The 21,988-nt window shown below is 40.3% G+C and overlaps 7 protein-coding genes across 10 annotated transcripts; 2 read left to right on the top strand and 5 right to left on the bottom strand.

The window, feature by feature from the left end:
* Window positions 1-31: 31 nt before the first annotated feature.
* zgc:113691 (uncharacterized protein LOC503529 homolog) lies at window positions 32-808 on the bottom strand. The gene has a single exon (XM_067252974.1). It carries the CDS (start codon window positions 806-808, stop codon window positions 32-34), a length of 777 nt encoding a protein of 258 aa, XP_067109075.1.
* A 540-nt stretch (window positions 809-1,348) lies between these two features.
* Window positions 1,349-5,465, bottom strand: yipf1 (Yip1 domain family, member 1). 3 transcript variants are annotated; one of them, XM_067253144.1, is made up of 10 exons: window positions 5,415-5,465; window positions 5,003-5,076; window positions 4,708-4,862; window positions 4,503-4,583; window positions 4,257-4,344; window positions 4,010-4,126; window positions 3,748-3,914; window positions 3,389-3,571; window positions 2,682-2,778; window positions 1,349-2,452 (listed from the first exon to the last, which is right to left on the bottom strand). In XM_067253144.1, exons 2-9 carry the CDS (start codon window positions 5,037-5,039, stop codon window positions 2,701-2,703), a joined length of 906 nt encoding a protein of 301 aa, XP_067109245.1. In that variant the 5' UTR covers window positions 5,040-5,076; window positions 5,415-5,465; the 3' UTR covers window positions 1,349-2,452; window positions 2,682-2,700. The 3 variants fall into 3 exon arrangements, with proteins under 3 accessions (XP_067109245.1, XP_067109246.1, XP_067109247.1); XM_067253145.1 differs by having other exon boundaries at window positions 5,407-5,425; XM_067253146.1 differs by lacking the exon at window positions 5,415-5,465 and having other exon boundaries at window positions 4,970-5,076.
* Window positions 5,466-5,788: 323 nt separating this feature from the next.
* lrrc42 (leucine rich repeat containing 42) lies at window positions 5,789-7,935 on the top strand. 2 transcript variants are annotated; one of them, XM_067253559.1, is made up of 7 exons: window positions 5,789-6,344; window positions 6,433-6,564; window positions 6,646-6,764; window positions 6,870-6,955; window positions 7,050-7,163; window positions 7,260-7,344; window positions 7,503-7,935. In XM_067253559.1, exons 1-7 carry the CDS (start codon window positions 5,944-5,946, stop codon window positions 7,793-7,795), a joined length of 1,230 nt encoding a protein of 409 aa, XP_067109660.1. In that variant the 5' UTR covers window positions 5,789-5,943; the 3' UTR covers window positions 7,796-7,935. The 2 variants fall into 2 exon arrangements, with proteins under 2 accessions (XP_067109660.1, XP_067109659.1); XM_067253558.1 differs by having other exon boundaries at window positions 6,643-6,764.
* Window positions 7,936-7,976: 41 nt separating this feature from the next.
* On the bottom strand, window positions 7,977-8,393 carry LOC136958855 (low-density lipoprotein receptor class A domain-containing protein 1-like). The gene is made up of 2 exons (XM_067252973.1): window positions 8,237-8,393; window positions 7,977-8,131 (listed from the first exon to the last, which is right to left on the bottom strand). Exons 1-2 carry the CDS (start codon window positions 8,391-8,393, stop codon window positions 7,977-7,979), a joined length of 312 nt encoding a protein of 103 aa, XP_067109074.1.
* Window positions 8,394-9,563: 1,170 nt separating this feature from the next.
* Window positions 9,564-12,350, bottom strand: tmem59 (transmembrane protein 59). The gene is made up of 8 exons (XM_067253252.1): window positions 12,155-12,350; window positions 11,731-11,836; window positions 11,385-11,479; window positions 11,121-11,273; window positions 10,860-10,935; window positions 10,605-10,725; window positions 10,348-10,465; window positions 9,564-10,237 (listed from the first exon to the last, which is right to left on the bottom strand). Exons 1-8 carry the CDS (start codon window positions 12,308-12,310, stop codon window positions 10,085-10,087), a joined length of 978 nt encoding a protein of 325 aa, XP_067109353.1. The 5' UTR covers window positions 12,311-12,350; the 3' UTR covers window positions 9,564-10,084.
* A 389-nt stretch (window positions 12,351-12,739) lies between these two features.
* Window positions 12,740-14,345, top strand: tceanc2 (transcription elongation factor A (SII) N-terminal and central domain containing 2). The gene is made up of 5 exons (XM_067253484.1): window positions 12,740-12,867; window positions 13,169-13,310; window positions 13,425-13,618; window positions 13,752-13,886; window positions 14,235-14,345. Exons 1-5 carry the CDS (start codon window positions 12,763-12,765, stop codon window positions 14,301-14,303), a joined length of 645 nt encoding a protein of 214 aa, XP_067109585.1. The 5' UTR covers window positions 12,740-12,762; the 3' UTR covers window positions 14,304-14,345.
* On the bottom strand, window positions 14,266-16,990 carry cdcp2 (CUB domain containing protein 2). Its single transcript, XM_067253483.1, has 6 exons — window positions 16,924-16,990; window positions 16,245-16,592; window positions 15,670-16,011; window positions 15,201-15,554; window positions 14,873-15,051; window positions 14,266-14,574 (listed from the first exon to the last, which is right to left on the bottom strand). The coding sequence occupies exons 1-6, from the start codon at window positions 16,988-16,990 to the stop codon at window positions 14,266-14,268; spliced, it is 1,599 nt and encodes a 532-aa protein (XP_067109584.1).
* Window positions 16,991-21,988: the final 4,998 nt, after the last annotated feature.

The raw sequence follows: 21,988 nt of genomic DNA, 5'->3' as shown, positions 1-21,988 counted from the left end.
TCTGGTCTCTGTAAGTCCATACATTTTTGATTCATTTAGTGTCATCATGAACAAAAGCAGTCTTGTCCCGATGATGATTTCCATTTCCAAAGCCATTTCCAAATGTTGGTAAACCTCTTTTTTCTATCTTTTCTAAACTTGATTTTTTCTCTGTATCGCGGCGGAATGGTTTGGTTTCAAATGCGTTGATTGGAAGCTTCTGAGCAGGGTTGATTGACATCTCTGTCTGTGTCTGGATTGATTTATGGGCTATTGGTTTCTGTCCGGGTCTTTGAGCAATTGCGGGTAGAGTGAGCTGCTCTCTTTGAGACTTCTTGTCCTCCCACAATTTCAGTAAACGTCGCTGGTTGTTTGTCATGTCCTTTAGATTTTGCTGCAATGATTGCACCTGATCTTCCAATAGAGTTTTAGAGGTAACAGTGTTTGCCAATTCCGATGTTAAATCATCAATAGTCAAACTCAATTTTCCAGTTTTTTCAACCAAGGAACTGCATTGACGTTCCTTCTCATGAAAATCATTAATTATGTCCTTTGTGGATTTCCCGTTGAATTTGGGACTGGCCTCAAGTCCTATCTCCTGCCGGAGTGTCTTCACCATTTTCCGCAGCTCTTTATTATCCAGTGTCAAGGTCTTCAGTTTCTGTTTAAGTGCCTCTGTTGAACGCATTCTGGATTCGTATTGTCTCAGTTTTTCCCGAAGAGCATTCTCTCTGAGGATTGCATCGTCTCTTTCTTTTCGGCATTTTTCCAAAAGTTTCAAAGTCTCAAATTTGGACACTTTCTCACCTTTCCCATTTGAAGTAGCCATACTGGTTTTACCGTTTCTAAGAATCACACTTAAAACATGGTTTAAGTTATTCTCATACCTTCATCCACATGAGCCTCGCAGAGATCCTTTATTATATGCTGTAAATCACAGGAGTTAACATTGTTAAATCCACTTCTATAGAGGGAAACAGCTAACTACATGGCTAGACTGAAGCAGTTGACATTCCTCTCCGAGGGTTATCAGTGGGATCCAGCTTCAGTGTAACTCAAGGCTGAGGCTAGAATGACCATTAATTAGGGCACACCACCCCTTTGACACCAGTTTCAAGTGACACAATTTTTCTATTTTGTTAATTAGGCTAAATACTTAGAATCCCTAATAATGCTGGAAAAATCCCTGAAGCACACACATCCCTGCCAACTGGGATGTTTTATACATTATACATCTCAAAATATGTTGTGTTCTTAGTTGGGAGATAAGGATCGTAAATAATACCTTTGTTGTACCTGTCCTGGAGGTATCTTGGATGCAATGATACGGTAGATTTTTATCAATGACCACAGACAAAACAACTTTTCAGAAAAGGTTGCCAGATATATTGAAAACATCCACATACAAAAGTCCTTTAAAAAAGAACTGGTGCTGACCTTGAAACTTTTCAATTACTTTAGTCCCTATTAGTTACAATCTCTCCTTTAAATAATTCAACTGTCAAATTGTATAAATGTACCGATTTACATCAACACAACTGACAACGGGTATACAAATCCACTTTCCCCAATGTCCATAACATTACTAATGCAACTATTTTACTCACAATTACTCTTATTAATTAACCATGAAAACCCCCATTATATTATTTTAGTTACCATCTTTCTACACCAGATTTATATTCCCATGCAATTTGGTCCTACAAGAACAATGTTCCCGCCGTTAAATAGGAAACATGAATGCATTAATCGACAAATTCCCACATGTATCAATCATAGCATTACATTTAAATTATAATAAAAAGCCCACCCGATAAAGACATAATTCTAGTTTGAAACTGAACTTTGGCATTACATTGAAAATACTTACATACTGAACAGGATAAGAAAAGCAGTAGTTATGTATATAAACTGTATTAATATAATACCCAATAAAGCATACACTAAGCATTAGTTTCATTGTGTCTATATGCACATAACCAAGATTCAATAGCCTTGACCCCATAACAATGTAAATAAAAAGGTTGTTTTATACATCTCATTCTTCATTACACAGTGCTTTTTCTATATCACATTCAAATAAATATTTAACATTAAAATATTTAGATGACGACATTGAATTTGAGACCACTGCACCTTTTTCTTTCATTTAAAAAAAAGTTGAGAAGGACAATTTTTTGTGAGGAACAGATGGGTAAAATTTTGAATGGCCTATTAAATGTTATCCTTCTGTTCCTCACTCAATTGTCTCAATTTTTCCAGAGCTGTATATCTTAAGGCAGTTTAAAGTCCATCTCATACGAAATAACATTTTCTACCAGTGTTTAATTTCAGAGGTCATGCCAACTGGACCATGTTTGTACACTGTTTCTTGAGGACTTAAACAGAGGGACCAAGTGTAGGTGAAATCCAGATGACCCATGACTTCATTGCCACAGCACTCAGATTCTCTCTAATAAGGCAACAGGAGAACCTGCAATTGAAAAAGAATCACACTTGCTTTGGGAAGGAGAAATCATGTAGCCTAGAGGAAGCCTGGTATCAGATGTTGAACAGGTCATTGTGAAAATACATTATACTAGAGACAGAAAAGGACTTTAAGTCGAATGTCTACATTCATTTATATAAAATGTAGATACTGACTGATGGTGTTAAGATAATGTGTAAATGTGTAAAAAAAACAAACATCTGTTCACAAAAACCTTTAGACAGCACACAGATTTAGTGTGCCAGTGTGACCAGTAAAGTCTTGGAGATATCAGCAGGGCCTTCAGCTTCTGGTGTGCTAAAGAAGTAAGCCTAGAACAAAAATGTTGATCAATCATTTGAACAGCAAATCATTTCCACAAGTTCACACAAGTTTCAACCACCTTTTGTTCTACCTCCACATCCCTGACCACAACACTATGTAGACTAATCATCTATGTATATGTAAGCAGACATCCAATACCCTGATAGCTGGCTGCCACCACACATGGGAGTGTACCAAATGGCTTCCTTCCATGCCAGCAGACAGCCAGGGTCATTGTTTCCATTGAGCAGCCAGCCTCCCAAAGGTAAACTAATAACTTGACACCCCTGGGTATAATCCTTTCACACGCATAGGAAGATCACTCCAAAAATGGCAGTCTAGTATAGCGTCTAATATCAAACACAGCTAGCTGGGTCAATGCCGTTGCCCACTAACTGAGGTAATTTGGCCCGGAACAAAATTAGATCATTGCATTATCATGTAATTGCTTATGTCAATGAGGGCAACCAGGTGAAGAAAATTAGGTCAATCAAGATGGGGGTTGTCAAATCAGGATACGGGCATGGTTTGGTATGGATTTCCTCAAAGCCATTACACTGTATTATTTGGTGGACCAATTAGTTTAATCTCTGAATGCAACACTGAAAGTAACATTACCTTACAACCAACCGCCAGCAGTGTATGCAGAGCCACAATGGCTGACATGATCGCTATGGCAACCCTGGGGTGGTCATCCCTGACTGCAGGCCAAAACGTCAAAGCCAGAACAGAGCCAGAGAGACACAGGGCCACCACAATAGAGCACCACCTCACCCCGTCATATGGTATGATCCACAGTACCTGACATCAGCAAAATAGGACAAACCAGTTCATGAACTCCCTCTATTCTATTGTATAAAAAATGTACACCTCATTTGTAATCTCGATACAAAACATGACAAGCACAAAAACACAGTAAACCTAAATTAACTGAAATTGTTGCAGTATTTTCAACAGGAGCTCATTCAAGCACTTACCACTGCAGGTATGTAAATGGAAAGAGAATATCCATACACACAGACAATCTCCAGAAAGGAGTAGGACACCAAGTTCATGACTTTAGTGTTTCGCCACATCAGGAGACCCCAGAGAGCAAGAGGTACCAACCAAGCATAACTATATATAGCTGTCGCAGCTATGGTCACTGGAAAATCAAACACATTTATGTTATTAACCACACTTGTGTGACATATTTTTGAAAAATGTGAGCCTAATGAAAAAATAAATTTAAATACTTACCTTTCCGAAACTCTGGCACATATTTATACTTTGGTTGACCCAAATGGACCAGGAAATTTGAGATATTTCCACTTATAGCAATGGCAAATACCAGAGTCGCACAAATCCAGAATGGCCCTAAAAGCACACACATACATTTAAATAATTATAAATAGAACAAAGTTAATACTTGTACATACAGTGCAGGCATTCATGACTGCATGTCTTAAAATGGGTCAAGGATTTAAACAATAAAATTGCTACTAACCATAGAGATCAGGGTTGTTGCGAATGTACAGGCGAACAAAGTTTTTTCCAGGCCATGGCAGTAAGGACCCAATGATTCTATCCTTCACCTAGAAGAATATCTTCTTTTTATTACAAGGAACTAAGGATGGACTATGAACAACTGCATGCACTTTACACAAATGTATTTAGACTATATAAATACATGTTGACCCTATTGCATTGACCTAAAAGGAAACACATTTGTGTGGTATGCCTAGATCACTACCTGATGAGTTTCAACATCAAAAAATGTTTGGTAGTAATCAAATGTCCAGAAAGGAGCACTTTTCTTCTGACCTGACAGTAGCTGAGGAGACAAACATTAAAAGTGAACAAAGTTATTGCTGTGTGACATTTTCAAATCATGTTTACAAATGTTATGAAGATCTTTGACATAGGATGATTTAAGTACATTCTAAAACTAGCCTCACTTCAGTCTTGTCATCATTTGCCAGTGTGTCTTCATCATTCTCAAAAGGCATGCCAGCATGCCTTTTTTGCTGCTGAGGTTTGTGACCAGCATCATCAATGCTGATTGTTGTTGCATCCCTATTACCTCCCAGCAGGTTTTCAGCATCATCAAACTCTAATTGATTGGATATAAGCAAGAAGAACAAACTCAATATATACCAAAGATCAAATGTAACACATGGTCAAATACCACTTTCAAATCACTCATCCAAAGTAACCAACCAGGTCAGTCAAAGTAGCACAGTGTCCACTCGCCTTGAAATTGCAAGTGAAAATCACTGGTCGTGGCCATTCTGGAGGCTAGGGTGATCAGATTTCCAGAGTAGCACCTGTATTTGGATACAGTACATCATGTTATCAAGTTTCACAACGTAACGTTAGGGCTAATTTATAGCTATAACTTTCTTTGGCTTAGTTTAGAGCATATGATATGATATAGCTAGTAGTACACTACAATTAGATGGTGACTTTTTGCTGTTTGAGCAAAACACCAGCTACAAATACAGTAGACTAGAAAGCAAAGAAAAATGCAGGCTTTTCAGTACAGTATGTAGCTACGTAAACTAAGAATCGACCTTCGCACCATCATTTTGGATAACAATCTACAATTTTTAACGTGGTGACATTTTTACAACCCGTTAGTTAATAAATCATTTTACCAACTTACTCCCTAAATTTGACAAACGTTTGAACGAACACAACCTCAAGTAGGCAAGTCCAAATATGTAAACAAATGCAAACTGTTCCGTTCCTGTTCCTGTTCCGGCTAATTTTATTTTCAAAATGAAAGTCTACAATAAAACAACTGCGTCCTCTTGCGGATATATTTAAGATACATATAATTGTACAATTGTGTAGTAACCTATTCCTGTTATTTATAATAAATATCTATATAAACCGACGCTTGTTAGGAGGAGACGTCTTAACAAAACATAAGAAACCTTTATTTTGATAAGTAGCTAAGCGCAGCTCTTCTTCTATTGAAAAACGTATACCTGTGCAAGAATGATGCGTCGACTGTATTGCATTGGGCTGCATGAAACTTTCCCCAAGACTTAACGTAGCTACAGAGCTAACTGCCCCTGATAGATATATACCTTAAGCAATACGACAAATAGTGAGTCAACGGGTCCGGTTCGGTTTCCAGTTTGGGTCAATCGTCAGGTTTATATGTTCTGGGTAGGCTATTTGAGATTATGGTTGATTTAGATTCTGCTACTGTCTACGTTCGCGAGAGAGGCCAACTTCGTCGAGTCAACGGCATAGTCCTCGCGGAGACTAAACAAGAATCATCATGCAATAGACCGACAAATCCTCTTAGAATGAAAAAAGAACACTTCGTTTTCACGTATAACAAAGAGGGCAGTTTGAGATACACGGCCAAAACCCTATATGACCTCTCTTTGCTGTTTATAGCGGACAATATCCATCATGTTGACAGCCTTGTTGGTTTCCCCGAACAAGTTGGGGACAGACTTTTTGTTGCCGCCGAAGAGAAGCAAGTATTCTCAGATCCAGTGACTGCGCCCCGGGCTCTGCAAGTCTTCAGCGACGCTTATGGGGAAATTGTCCTAAGCTCCCTTTGTCTTCGAAATAGGTGCGGTATTGCAATCTTTCCTTTTATCATTAAACCACCCACCTTTCAATTGATAATAACCTTGATTTTTTTTATTGAATTCCACCAGGTTCCCTTTACTTTCAGAAAAGCTGGAGGAAATAAAAAAGTTCAGTAGTTTAAAAAGTCTAGATCTCTTTGGCTGCAGGCTAGGAGACAACCACGACATTTTCGTACATCTCACGTCTGATTTACTGTCCAGGTAAGAGTAGACGCGGGGCGCAATGGTGAGTTGTCATGGTTAAAAGTATAATCTAAAAGGCCTGTTCTTTTTTTTCAGAAGTCTTGCTAATCTCTTCCTTGGGGGTAACAGTCTCTCAGATGAGGGCCTTCAGAGACTGACTGCACCTGTCAGGATAATGAAGAGGGGACTGAACAACCTGCAGCTACTGGGTCTGTCCTGTGAGTGACTGCAATACTGTCCTCTTCAATCTTGGTTCTGACCATCCGTAAAGTGCACAGGCAAATCAGTGTTATGTGACTTTGTGTAGTTTCTCTTTTCCACAGACAACCCCATCTCAGAAAGGGCCATAGGATATCTCACATGCCTTCCAAAGCTTCAAGGGCTTGATTTATCAGGAACACATATGAAGGTGACATTTGTTTGCAGGGCGTCACCCTATAATTAGTAATAATCTATAATTTGGTCGTAATTTGAATTTACAATGATATTTAATACTTTTACAGCTCAGCACATCACTCAAGAAAACATTGTGGGAGACAACTGGGTTGATTCTGTCTGAGAAACCACTGCAAGTATTTGACCATATGTGTTGTAAAACTGAAGGGTGGGCAGAACAGGCAAGTCTACAAATGTATTTAATGTACATTCACAATGTTCAATTTTAATCAGTGTACTTTGTACAAAAATGTTTCAAATCATTTTACATTTGACAGGTAATAAACCAGTGGGAAACCAGTGCAACACAGCTGCCAAAACAGAAGAAGGCACAGGATTCAAGTACTGCAGCGTCTCGCTTTTGTACGTTAAATAACTGTTTAACTGTTGTCATATTACATTTATCCATTTAGCAGACATTAATATTTTAAAGGTTGTCCAGTCTCTATCACAGTGACCATATTTGCTGTGACAAAATTTGCAGTTTGACCCCAATTGCCATCTAAATTTGTGCTGTCCAGTTGGTAGGGAAAAGTTCATCCAAGGAGTACTGACTGCATCACCTTTGGTGTGGAACAAGGAGGACAAGGAATCGACGGAGAGGCTTCATTTTCATAAAGCAACACACGCCCACACACATGGGGCTGAACTTCCAGGAAACATAAATAGCCACACAAAGCCCTTGTTGCAGAAGACTAACAAAAGGCAGCGTAAACCGGAGCTTGGGGAGAGTGGCCCCTACTGCCCCTCGGCAAAACGTTTCTCCCCTTCAGCACTCTCTGAGGAGGACTTGAAGCTGTTAAACAGCTACTAATGCATACATCCAACAGCCTTACATACTCACATATTTTATACAAACTTGTGTAATAGCATTTCCAACCCAAGGTTCTTAGGGTTTGACCAAATGTTTGGGTAATTTCATGCACTTTTAGAAATAAAATTCTTCAATGAAAATGAATCTTGAATTTGTCTTGAATGAACCAGGAGCATAGTGGCTAGCTGGGTTTAGGACAGATGTACTCATCAGACCAATCATAGCAGTTCTGCTGGCCATTTTGGCATAAACTACGAGGAATGCAATTGCAGTACTGGAATTCCACTGGGGTACAGAACCACCATCCTACCCTACAGGTGGGTGGACATCCAGCATCTATAGGAGAGGATGGACCAGTAAGTATAACATTTCATTTTATAGGATTTATGTAAACTATAATATATTAATAATGACCACCATTAGAGGTAAAAGTAAACTCACAGACTCCAATCTCATCTGAGCAGTCTCCACAGTCATTGATGTGATTACATTTTTTGTCAATGAAGATCCAAAACTGAGGGTTTCCACATCGAAACACTAGACCTGCTGGAAGGCTGTCAGGTAGATCCCCTGAAAAGCATTCATCATCAAAGAGCATACTTGCCAGGATGTGATTCAGAAGTTGAAGGTAGCTCCTGGTTTTTGAGGAGAAACAGACATAGAAATTGTGAAAATGGTGATTTACTGCACATGTCTTTGTCTTCGTCAGCGCCACTCTGACAGTTCACAGCCCCGTCACACAGATCAGAGGGTGGGATGCAAGTCACTCGGTCATCGCACAAGAACCCTGTCCTGTTGTCTGCTGTCCTGCAGGCACGATTCACTGCAGGGCATTCAACTAATCATTTAACTTAATCAAAGGTGAACACCAATTCTAACACTTAAAATTAAACTTGTGCTAACACACTAAGCTTGTGTTTTGCTCCATATCTCAACCCCATATCTTACCAGGAGGACGTTTTGGAATGCCAAAGATTAAAGTGAGAATGACACCCACCACTGCCAGGGCAAGAACCAGTAGTACAACAGAGGAGATACAGATAGCTCTTCTGCTACAACACTGGCAACCATCACAATCTCCACAGCAATCTACAGAGCAGGGGGAGAACATCCAACTACAGAACACTTTTAAAAGCAACTTAAAGTTCTGCTAATTAAGCAATGGGTATTTTTCATGTTAAAATGGAACCTGTCACTAGGGCCCAATAACATAATTATTCACAAAAATGTAAAGGTAAGGAGATTGTCTACGTTTGACAGTGTTGTAATTAGTAAGTGTCCTCACCCTCCTCTGCTGATTCGAAGGAATCGTCAACAAAAGGTCTCTGCTTTAAAAAGAAGGGAATGAAACACGTTATTTTGCTAATACAGCAAAGGAGCAACAGGTTATATGCATTCGATTTGATTGCTGGCAATTTATCTTAGTTTAGCTATATGCTGCTTTTACAGAAAACATTTTTTAAACTTAAATTACCTGTGGATGGGTCCTGTTTGATTTCATAGTTTCTTAATGTCTTTAAATAAGCATTCATTCCATCTTTGAAATATGTTTTACTTCTCTTTGGCTAAACTCGTTAGCTCCTAAGTTTACATGATTGGGAGGCTCAGTGATAGTTACTTGGTAACCATTTACAAACAGTCTCCCCTTTGCCAGCTTAGACATGCCCATAAGACCATTGTTAACGTCTTACAAGTTTGACCGTTGAGCTTAGGGTACAGCTTCATAATACACACATTTGAACAGGAAACAAGAAACAATTTCTACCAATTCAACTCAACAATTTATTTATTCAGATTAATTTATCCATAGTACAGAATAGTGAACTGACAAATACCTATGCGCTGTCAAGTCTCAAACTAATTGAAGTTGTTGTATATCACAATTAGAAACCCCTGTGTCCACTAAATAAAACACTAAAACACAAATGGAGACAGAATTAAAAGCAAAGCCCACCGCATACCCAATTATTTGAAACCCGAACTCCCAAGTCGAAAATAGTTCATCAACACAACATTATTCAATAATATAGCACACCAAGGTATGTGAAAACACCACAAATTAAAGAAATAATTCCTTAAAAGCTACTTTTGTCCTCATTAAATGTAAAGTTTACTGCCTCAATTAGCTTATTCCAATATACAGAAATTACCACCACTCCATATTCCACATTTTGAGAGCAGGACAAGTACAAGGACAGCCATTAGAAATAAGCTGGAAGCAGTTATTTAGACAATTTAGACAGAGGGTGTAGTGCAAAAAAAAGTAAGACTACATGAGAGATTTAACCCCTAGATGTTGGACTGATCCAGATTCACTTTGGAGGGAAGAGGTCCGGCTTCTTCCTCACCCCCTAGGGAGCTAATGATCACCAGAGAGGATGCTGGGTAAGGAGTCAGCTTCTCTTCCTTGGCATACTCCATATCTCCATAGATGCTCAGCTTCTAAAGTCAGAGACGGGGAAGTAGGATTTGATTGGGTTTCAGCCTTTGGTTTCATGTTGCGTTTTAATACTCAGTTTATTTGATAGTTTTGGATTTGGCTATAGACTGACCTCTGCAGGTACATATTGGTCCACAGCTGTCGCCACTGTAGCACAGCATATCCAAATCAGGACCAGAACAGACAGTATCAGGGTTGTGGTCAGAATCCATCCAGGCAGCCAAGGGTTCCTAAAATACCAAATAAAAAGCACAACCATTTAGGAATCAAATATTAGTACACATCCTATTTAAGACTGCTTCTAGTCCACCTGTTTCTACAAATCCTTGAGTAGAGTACTAGGTACTAACAACATCTTAGCCAACAAACCTTGAGAGGCAGCTGAAGAGGTTGTAGTCATCCTCTGAGGCACTCCGGCCTATGAACATATCCCTGTCCCTCTCCTGGATGAAGCTGCGGTGGTAGTCCTTGTATACAAGGTTGCTCAAAGCTTCATTAGGAGCAAGAAAGACAGGTTGTTTCTATCACTGTTCATGTGTCGATTACTGTGATTACAATTGTATTGTCTTGATTCCAATTTATTTATTTTTTGATATGGGTATAAGACAACACAGGAGGGCTTACGGGTCTGAGGTGATTCTCCTTTGTCCTCCTCTTTCTGCAGCTCAAACTGGGGAGCAAACTGGAACTGTGGTTCTGACTGTGAACCAGAATGCAAACTAAATTCCTTAAATAAATGCTAAAAATTTTCTATAGAATTATTTAACAAATGTATTAATGTCCAATGCAGGCCAAATGTACAACTGGATTAATAGAAAACAGTTCAGTTGTGGGATATTTCTTGTTTTGCATGACATGACACACTAGCCACAGATAGTACATTACCTGAAATATGACTACTTTGCCATCATCTGCTTGGAGGTAGAATGTCCATGATGAGGTAATGAAGTTCTGGGCTTGGCTCATGACATCATCCCAGAATCCTCTGACCAATGTCAGGGGGTACAACAGGTGGATCCTTGGCATCATGGCCAGCAACTATAAGGCAACCAAACACGGAGAAATTGGACTCCATCTTGTGTCAAGTTTGTTGACATTCTAATCCGTTAATAATGTGGTGGATAATCTGAAACAGACTGTAACTGTTACCTGCTCTTGTCTTTGTTCAGCAAATGGGAGTTGATTCTGGCAACCCAAGTGGCATGCATATTGCTCATCTGACTTGGTGTAAGCTTCACGACAAGCTGTGAAAAACAGTAAACAACAGAACTCATTCATTTGAACAATAATAATGTCACGGATAGCCTTGTTACTGGGGATTAACAAATTCACATATTGCCAGACCAATTTATTAACAAGAATAATTTACTGTCAAAATATTGTTATTGTCATAATATATGTTTTATGGTCTGGTTTCAACCTCATGTATAATTATTTGATCACAAAACACAGACTAATGTTTAATTCACATAATGTTTCATTCAGACAGTCTTACTTGAATCACACTCGGCTTTGGTTTGATTCAGTTCGTCGCTGTCGCCAACAAATTGGCAAATGGAGAACAGACGGCAACCCCTCTGACAAGCGTATAGTTCCTCCTCCTGCAAAAACAAAAAACAAACATTGTTAGCTACAGTACAGTAGCTGGCCATTGAGCGAGTAATAATTTTTCTTCACCATAATTTGTTTGCTGTCGAATGTTGTAGACTATCAAACACAAACTCGGAAAGTACATTATAAAACATTTGTATACAAGCTAATGGTTTAGGTGGATTAACGTTATTTAAATACGAAGTACTGGCTAGCTTAGTACCTCGCCATCAAAACAACACTTAGCTAGTAGCTAGCATTAGTAGTTTGCTAAACCAGTCAGCCAGGCTACTAGCCTAGCTAAAGCTAGCTTGATTAACGTAACTCACTCGGGGATAAGTGTGCAAACTGTATGTCATTTGACATGTTTTGTGGCAAGATGCAGTATTTCCCAAAACGCCATCAAACACATCTTCAGACGCAGTAGTACACACAAGCACCAAGCACAACATCGCAATGCATTCGAAGATCCTAAAGCTCCCCATTTTTGCCTCGCTGAAAATCTAAACAAACAGTGCCAGTCGCGAGTCTTCTTCCTTGTTCGTTTTGTTAGGTCTACTCGTTTTGTGCTACATCATCTTTCAGGAAGAGCGGAGCAGACCTCTGAAATCAATGTATGGTCTGGTCGTGAGTTGGAACATTTATATTGCATAACCAACTATCCCAATGCACATGAAGTAAACACACAATATAGTTGATAATGGCTCGGTCACAGTAGCCTCAACTAGTATCTGCCCGCACGCAACAGCGGCCACCCGTCCATCACTGTGCGGTCCTGGCTTACAGAACGAAATATTTTAATTGTACGGAAGTCTTGCAAGCCAACAGCGCATTGGGTCAAAAAAAAATTCAATGACTGTATACATAATCCACAAACTAGGAACACGGTGTTAGTAAGGAGTACATTTAAACCGAAAATATACAGAGTGTGAATTGAATGGAAATGGACAAGTTTGTCGTGCGACTACCCAACAGGAAAACAACCAAAGACACAAAAGACAAAGAAAAGGTTTATCGACAAGCAACTATTGAGTCTCTCAAGGTAAGATTTATGAACAGTATTTTAGCTGTAAAATGTTCATTCTCATAACGACTTGATGTGTATTCAAAGGCCTAGAGGGTAATTTGTTCAACAATGCTTACAGTCTCCCCTTACTAGTTCTCGCTCCTTCACAGAGAATTGGTACAGGGTTAGACAATTCTACATCGACCTGGTCCAAAGTAATTTTATAGACCTGACGGGAGATTGGGGAAGGGAACAACTTTTTTAGATGTACCATTGCACCTGAGATAATATGTCGTGAAATTCAAAAGCCTACTCCTTCACCATGTCTCCAAACCAGAGAGTGGTTGTTATAGAGGACTTTGAGCGGTACAAGGCAATGTTGCAGCTGTCAAAACAGACCAAGGAGAATCTGGTGCTTGCCCTGACTGAGTTAAACAAGAAGATGCCGTCAAAGGAGATTCTGAAGTCAACAAAAATAGGTAGGCTGTTTTGTTTCTAATATTCCACATTGGTCAATTCCTTCAAACACTGCACTTACTGTAGTTGACATCGCAGTTCTGTAGAAACAAGGTCTGATGAAGCTTCTCCATCAGGTCACACTGTTAACAAAATGCGCAAGCATGCTGATCCAGAGGTGAGCTCATTGGCTAAAGAGGTCTACACTCAGTGGAGGACATTTATAGAAGAGAATGCCAACAAACCTTCTATTGAGGTCCGCAGTGACAAACAGTCTGAAACACTCAGAAACAATGCAAGGAGACTTATGGCCGAAACACTGGATGTAAAGGTGAGAAAATTGCTGCAGCAGAGTATAATCCTTACACTGTTGATGCAAACCCTTCACTAAATGTCCATTTAGTGCCCAGTATTCATCCTTTGATGCAAGATGTGGTGATCTTAACTTGATGTAACCCTTTCAGGTTGATTGTGGGCTCGTTGACAACATAGAGAGAGAGGTGTTCCACCAGAGCTCGCGGCTGGTCAGCGGCTCATACAGACGGACTGTGAGAGCATTGGTCTTTGCTTTCAAACACAAGCCTGAGATCAGAAATGAGGTAAAGGACAGCAAGATCTCAGTCAACCAGCTGGTCACCAACCACAAGAAATAATGCTTGTGCCAAAAGGCCAGCATAAGACAACGTTGAAGCCACTTGCATAAGGAAGTCACCCTTTTAAACATTCGAGAAGTCAGAGCACATACTTGTTTTTAATTTCTTATTTTTTATGAGATGAGTGTTGATAAATATTAGTGTCAGTTATACTTGCATTTGTATGCTGTCATGCCAAGAATGTGGATGAAGGAATATGTGCCATACATAACATTCGGATGTCTTGTACATTTTAGTTTAAAAAAAATTACACTTCTTAATGAAAATATTACGCTCTACAATGTTCTGGCTTAGATCTTGGACAGGGGGGAGGAGAAGGAATACACTAAAGCAGCACTAGCCACACAATGGCGATCACCATAAGAATGACAGCCAGCACACAGATGCTGATGAAGACGATGTCACTGGGGTCGTGAGGCTCAGAGTTGGTCGCCCCCACCCCCCCGCTGCTGGCGCTCTCCGCCTGGCGAGCCAGCTCGTTGTAGCGGTTGCGCTCTTCCGTAGATATGATGGACACGGTGGCCTGTTTCTTCTGGGCATCGCACTGCACCTCGTACTCCTGGACATTCTGCTGCTTCCCCTCAGAGAAGTCGATGTATAGTGTGTTTACCAGCATGGTGATGTTCCGGCGTTTCTGCAAGGGTAGAAGCCATTGTGTTATTTACATTTTATTCATTTAGTAGACATTTCCTTCCAAAGGGACGTACAAATAGTGCAGAACGTACAGCAGAAGATCATCATCCGAAGTGCAAAAGTTCTACAGTATTTCGGTATTATCAGTATTGATAAAGAATTTGTTTTGTGACTGAAATGGATCCGAAGCTAGAGTTGAACTGGTGTTCTTTTTAAATCCCAATAATATAAAGGCCGCAATAATGTGTAACAATGTGATAAAGTAGTGAAAAGTGGTGAGAGAGGAATGTGAAACTTACCTTACCTGCTGTGCCACAATTGACAAAGCGGGCAAGTATCTTGTAGGTAGTTGCTGTCAACTGGGCAGTGCAGGAGGGGTTACCAAGGTAGATATTCTCACGGCTCAGCTGAGGCACAGACTGCTGGGCTATCTGGATGGAAAATTCTGTTCTTGTGCAGCTAATGTTCACTGGTACCACTTGGGTTGAGAAGTAAAACAAGATGTGCAGTTAACAGCCATAAGAAAATATCATGTTTTACCCTCAGGTAGTCTTTACATGTTGAAAGGAGGTCAAGACAGGATACATTATGAGAGCAAATGGGGACAGTCATGGATTAGACACTCACCTCCAATATAGGAGGCAGAGAACCCTTTATAAGCATAATTTCTGTCGGTACTGAGGACAACCAGCAGCTGGTTGCCCTTGGAGATCAGATAGGGAGGGTGTTCAGAACCACACCAGTGGCCTAGAATTGGGTCTGTTTGGCTATTCCCGTCAAACACCACAACAGAATCGTAGTCACACTCGTCTGTTAGGCTGTTCCTTTCCTCTAACTCTATGACAGGGAAAGATAGTTTGATCCGGTAGCCCTCTGCCAAGGTAATGATCCAGTGGCAGTTGATGTTGTTGGGGTAGATGCTGGGGTAGTTTGGGCTGGTAAAGTTGTCGTTCACTTCAGAAAGGACCTGCTGGCATTCACCTGACAATGGACATTCAGTTTATAAATCCATGACAATAAATAAATAGTTTGTAAGTAACTCAAGAACATTGTCATTTAGGTGTGGAGATACATATCTTAGTGTTAAACCTCTTACCTGAGTAGTAGTAAGCTTTGAACCCCCTTCCACCAATGTTGAAGTCGGAATTAAAGACCACAAGCAGTTGGTTGGAGGTGGTGACCATATTTGGAGGTTTGTCTCCTCCACAGTAGTTCCCCAGATGACGATGGGTGATGGTGGGACCATCAAAGAGGGCCACAAAATCAAAATTGCAACCCTCATTGTTCTCAAGCTGGAAGTCCAGGAAGACCAGCGTGACCACACTGCGATTGGATACGTGAATGGTCCAGGAGCAATTTGCATTGTTGGTGTATTCCTGAGGGTAGCCCGGGCTGGAGATGATTCCCGACAGGCCAGTTAAAACTCCACCACACATATCTATAGAGAGAGGTGGGATGTGGTTACTGTGGTAACACAGCAACTGACTGAGGTTGTATACAAGTCCCACATTAAGATGCATAGTACTTCAATATTAAACAAACTTTCAAATAAGAAGGCTCCCCTGCTGTAGCGCACTCAATTAGTTATATTATTAAGTGATGTGTTATATATATTTTTTTAACTCTGTAGCACTCCAGGGAAATTAGACAATTCCCAACATGCATATCCACCTTTTCTGTAGCCCACAGAGAACCCCCTGTGGGCCACGTGGCGGTCTGAGTGGAAGATAATGGACATGACGTTCCATGACGATGTGAACTGGGGTGGGGAGACTTCACCACAGAATGTCCCCAGGAGGTTCCCCTCATCCTCAGAGACGCCATTGTAGATTTTGATGTAATCATAGGCGCAGCTGACATGGTACTCCAGCTCAAAGTGCTGGAAAGTGAGGAGGACAGAGGAGCCCTCTGCGACCACAATCAGCCAGGCACACTCAATGTCGTAGGGGTACAGTCCAGGGAAGTTGGGGCTTGATATGTTGCCAGAGGAAGCTGAGAGGATTCCACCACATTTGACACCTACACTTTTAAGAAATGATTGAAGAAATGAGTCTATAATGTACTGTTTACCAATATCACAACATGGCCTGACGTAGCTTGTAAGAGGTTGTACATTGTGGCTGTGTTGTATTGCAAGCCCTGCATCCCAATATAAAACAGATACTGTTGAGGTACTAATATTTATTGGCAATTTAATCAAAACAAAGAAGAGGTATGTTCTAAAAGTGTGCCTGACACAAAACACAAATGTATATAGACTAAGGGGCATTAACCAGTTCAAATAAAATCACACAATCTAACCACTGAAATGTATAACCCAACGCAGTACTCCTAAAATACATCAACTTACCTTTTTTTGAGACCGACTTGCCAATAAATAACAGCAGCTGAACAAGTACAACCATCCAGAAAGTCATGTTACTGTTCTATTGGTTTAAGAAAGGCTTTGTATTCAGTTGCAACATCAGAGAAACGGCACATCAGTGTCCGAACACATAGTCACGGGACGTCTGCAGAGGCGCCAGCCGATGGAACGTTGAAACGTAATAGAACGTTGAAAAATTAATCTGCTGCCTGCATGAGGAACTTGATAGCTGGGCCATTCTTAGCCTCATTCACTAAATTTTAATGACCGCTATCAAATGAGCGCAAGTGGCTTGTTAGGACACTGTTTGGAGAGAGGGCATACATGTTTTATGATGATAAGACACGCTGGACACCAGTTGCCATGGAGCTGGATAGACAGAGCAGGCACATTGATCTCAACTACAAATGCCTTCATTGGTAAGACATGAGTGAGACAGCCACCCAGGACTTGTTGGTGTTTGGGTAGCCTTTACTACAATAGGCAGACTGGACACATTACAAGGACAGATCCATGTAGTGCCAGGAACTACTGTATGTTCTGTTTATGTTTTAATGACAGCCAGGAGGTTAGATGTTCGCTTGTTGAAGTGGGAAAGCATGACGGATTACATATTTCTAGTAATAGGAGGCCTATTTACCGGAGTAGTTGAATTATTTTACACTGCATTAGTGTTGTTTAGGTATCAGTAGGGAGCAGATAGGCAGCATGTTCTGTTTGTCCTTCATCATTCCTCAGTGCCAAAGGCAGTTGTCAGGGAATCAGATCATACTGTAGCTGTAATAGTCTTGGCCAACACTCAACGCTGGAGAGAGCTGTGGGAGATGAGCTCCATCAGAAGGACTAGCAGCTGCAGCCAATCCTTGGTGTAGGTGCCAGCTCTGGAACGCTCAAGCGCTCTGTTCTAGCGTGGCTATACTGTCCCGTTCACAGTGAGGTAAACCTAAGATGTATGAAGTCTTCCACAATATTAGAGGGGGAGATATTCCCCTTTGTGTTTCCGTCATCTGTCGACGATGCCACAGAAACTGAAGGAAAAAAAAAAAAAACTACTTGTGGTAGTGCCTCCATACATTGCTAGATGGCACTGTTGCACTGTAAGATCAAAGGAGGACTCTGAACTGGCTTATAAAGATAAGATGAAATAAATAATGTGATTAAAATCACTCAAGTGATTTCCACCACAACCATTCCAGGAACCCAAATGTGTGGCCGTCTTGTTTCCTTTCATTCAAAATTCTGTGAACTGAAAATATGCTTTGCTTTAGGCTTGACTTTCTGCAGGCAGTGAGCAAACATGATAAAGAAATGTGTTTAGGCAATATAATTTGTTCAATGCAATTAAATCACTTAATGACAAATAAGTACTTTCCAATCAAAACCCAATTAGTAATAAATGTTACGTTCAGGCATTTTAATTAAGTTTTCAATCAGAGGTAGGGTTTCAGACACCAACCCTCTTGGCTCAGTGCTCACTTGAAAGGCACACACTGAGTTTACCTTACCTCTTTCTTTTTTCGAGATAGACTCATATTTGGAAGACTGCTTTCATCAGAATGGTTGCTATTCAGTCATCCTTTATCTCAAGACTACAACCTTTTGCCTCCTGTTCCCAGCATCTCAACTTGATGAACTCATGAAAGCTTCGAATGCCACAATGAACAGTTTGCCTCACAAAAGCCACAGTATTAGTTCAGGTTGGAAAAAGGTATTTTTTGTCTTGCACAATTATCTTTAACCTGTCAATCCATGTTCACATGAGAGGAAATTGCTATCTGTGCCATCTGACTGTTGTGGGTCCCTCCACTTTACCACAGTTACCAGTGAGTTGAGTGCTTCAAGTGACAGGCCAGGGTAAACGTGGCTATTTGAAGCTGTGAACAAGGGGGAGTTGTTGTGACAATTCAAGCTGGGTTGTCCAGACAACTGCCAGTGTCTGCATTAGGGGAAGGCGGCACAATTTTAATTAATCGTTGTGTTAGAGCTGTGGCCGTGTAAATACTGCAGATTAGCAGGAGGGTGAGGAAGGGAGAAATGAGAACTCTTGGCACATAAACAGAGTATGATGATGGCCCTGCGTAAGAGCTCCTCAGTAGGCTGCTGTAGTGCCCTGTATGTTCTGGGTACTAAATGTCTCGTTCAGGATGGCTCCACTGTATCAGCAAATAGCTCTTGCCACGATCCCATAAGAATATCCATATAAGTAATTTAACAACAGAATAGAGAGATAAAGTGGAAGGGGACTGTAATTAGTATGACTATCAATTCTTGGGTAATCTAATCACCAATGCTAAATTGGTGAATTAAAAAAGTTATATGGTTGGAAATGTCAAAAACAAATCTCAAGGCCACCGTTTTGCCTGTAAAAGCGTCCATATATGTACGCATCGTGAACTGACGACCGTAAATTAAAAAGGAATTAAGGACACGTAAAATGTTCATATACAAATAACTCATAAGGGACGAGATGTTCTTAGAGCAGACCAGAGGTCATCTGCCAGTTTGAAAATGAACGATGTCTGCATGGACGTGTGACTAACCGCAAACCCCACAGTCATAGTGCCTGCATCACTGAGGGCGTGTGTACCCTTAATGGGACCTTCAATGGCCACAGCACTTCTCACTACAACTGACCCCTCTAGTCCTTTTGGCCTGTTCAGGGCTGGCACTGCCCCTTTCTTCCTGCCAGATGGCCTTAAGTATAAACCCTGGTCAGGTTTGTTGGTGGCGCCAGCAGTGTGTACAGACTCACTGTTAGCTCAGCTCATCTTCCTCTTCTTTCAAATGTGTCTCTGAATAGATATTACTTCACTACTACAAGTATTAACATACCATGCATGAAAACAGATTTACAACATCATCTATAGCAAGGAACTTCAACAAAGGCCTTTAGTGAATTGTATCTGCTTTGCTGAATGGTGTACAGAAATGAATTACAAAGCACTGAAAAACTCATTCATTCTCAGAAATGTATCAAATTTGATTAGAAGGACATGCTTTGTCCAAAGAGTACAACGCTATCCTTTGGGATAAGAAGGCTCGTATCCTTGTTGTTATAGCATATGAAGCTACATTAGATTGTATTTTTATTTCTAAGAAGAAAAAAAAAAGAAAGATTACTTTGGCTCACATTTCCAATTTAGGTACAAATATGTTTGGTCATTGGGGATAATTGACTCATTCGTGACACATTTGAAATTCTACCCTGGAGTCCTTAAAGTATGAGGCTGCCCACCAGCAATGCTAATGGTGTTAAGGATGAAAAAGGGGACTGGGTTAACAGCTACAGGACAGGACTCCTGAGACACAGAATGACCAATTACTTACATTAATGGGGTCTAATTGAACAAGCATTCCCAGATATAGCAGATAAATGTTTCCGAATGAGCAAAACAGGAAATATATCTATTTAACTGTCTAATTATCCAATTATACTCTCTGGAGTTGTACAATCCAGGAAACCAAATGGATTGAGAACAATGGCCAGTCTCCCATTGATTGAATGAAACCGACCCAGGCCATGCCAATCAATCACAGCACCGTAGGTCATCAAATACTTACATGTGACATAATCTAAGATTGTTGATGGATAGGAGTGTGATGAGTATGGCCTAGGAGTTGTTTGCACTGTGCTGCGTCATATATCAGTGGTTCTCTCTCATCTCTAATGGCCACAGAGACTCCATTAGTCCTCCACACTCTCCTGATTGATGACACCTGGGACAGAGGAGGAAGACTAGGGCTGCGGTTCCAACAACGACAGTGTTCTAGTTCCTACCCCAGCAAAGGGGAAATTAACAGGCTGATGGGGTAAACCTATCATTTGAACTGACTGGAGGCTAATCTGGGGGCTGAGAAAATGGTAACATGTGACGTAGAGTTTGCTCTATAGTAACAGCCATATTATATCAGCACAGCACTGCACTACACAAAATAAATCATTTGATGTAAAATACTGAAGATGAGTGTTTTGAAAAGTAAAAACACAGAAATGTATATGATGTAAATCGCTGCTGTGTTATTTTTGAAGTCATTTGTTTTTTGAAAGAGATTTCTCTCATCAAGGGTAACTTTTTAGAGCTTGTGTGAAGATGGTTTCTGCCCTTACAAGAGCTTTCTTTGCCTCTGCAAATGGTTTGTGGCTTGCGACTTTTTTCATTTCAGAGAACATTAACCATATTTTTTTTGTAGTATCATATTTTAGCTTCATGTGTTGTATATTGATATGTGTGACACAGCCAATGTCACCTTGAAATCCTACAATACAGCTTGGATATCTAATTGCAGACTGCACATAATGATAAAATGTCCTATTTTAGTTTCTAAACGCAACACAGAATTATGACTGTTCCCATACATTAACCTTTACCATTGTGTCCAAGAGAACGGAGAGCAAGATTATTAATATGACATCTTCTAGGCTTCTAGTGATAAGATCTTGCCAATCTCCCTCTCTTGCTGCACTGCATCTCAGTCACCTTCTTCCCTCTGGAGGTTGCCTAGTCACACGTCTCCGATTATTCCATTCCCAACTCCATATCTAACCTCACACATATAATTTCTTTCCTTCGTTCAAATGTGTTTTGTCTCTTGGAATGGGATATGGAAATTTGTATTAGATTATGTGGGGACAGTGTTCCTCTGGATCATATCAACATTTCATCAGCTTTCCTTTGGGGCTGCATGTGATATGTTCTAGGTTGGCCTGTATTTGTAAAGCTGAGATCCCTGTGGGTAAATTGTTCCTTAGTCCATCATGAGATCCAGGATTAAATCTAAACGGAAACAGTGTTGGCATGGAAGAAACATATGAATATATTTGCAAGTTCCATATTTAGCCCTCTGATTTGCTTTTTTATAGTACTTGTTCTACAGCCCTAGGGTTTTAAGTAATGTATCTGAGGAGACATTGCATGTTTTTTATCGGTAGAGCATTGGGACTATACTATCTGTCATGTCAAAATCAAGATGTCATCCTTCAGACTGTGATATGTGATTAATAATTAACAAGTCACAAAAGCCTTAGGTATTTAACCAGAAAATGTGTTAT

The sequence above is a fragment of the Osmerus mordax genome, chromosome 16, assembly GCF_038355195.1.
Source record: "Osmerus mordax isolate fOsmMor3 chromosome 16, fOsmMor3.pri, whole genome shotgun sequence".
NCBI classification, from domain to species: Eukaryota; Metazoa; Chordata; class Actinopteri; order Osmeriformes; family Osmeridae; genus Osmerus; species Osmerus mordax.
The sequence above is the reverse complement of the archived record's forward strand: the minus strand, read 5'-3'. Positions and strand labels throughout refer to the sequence as shown.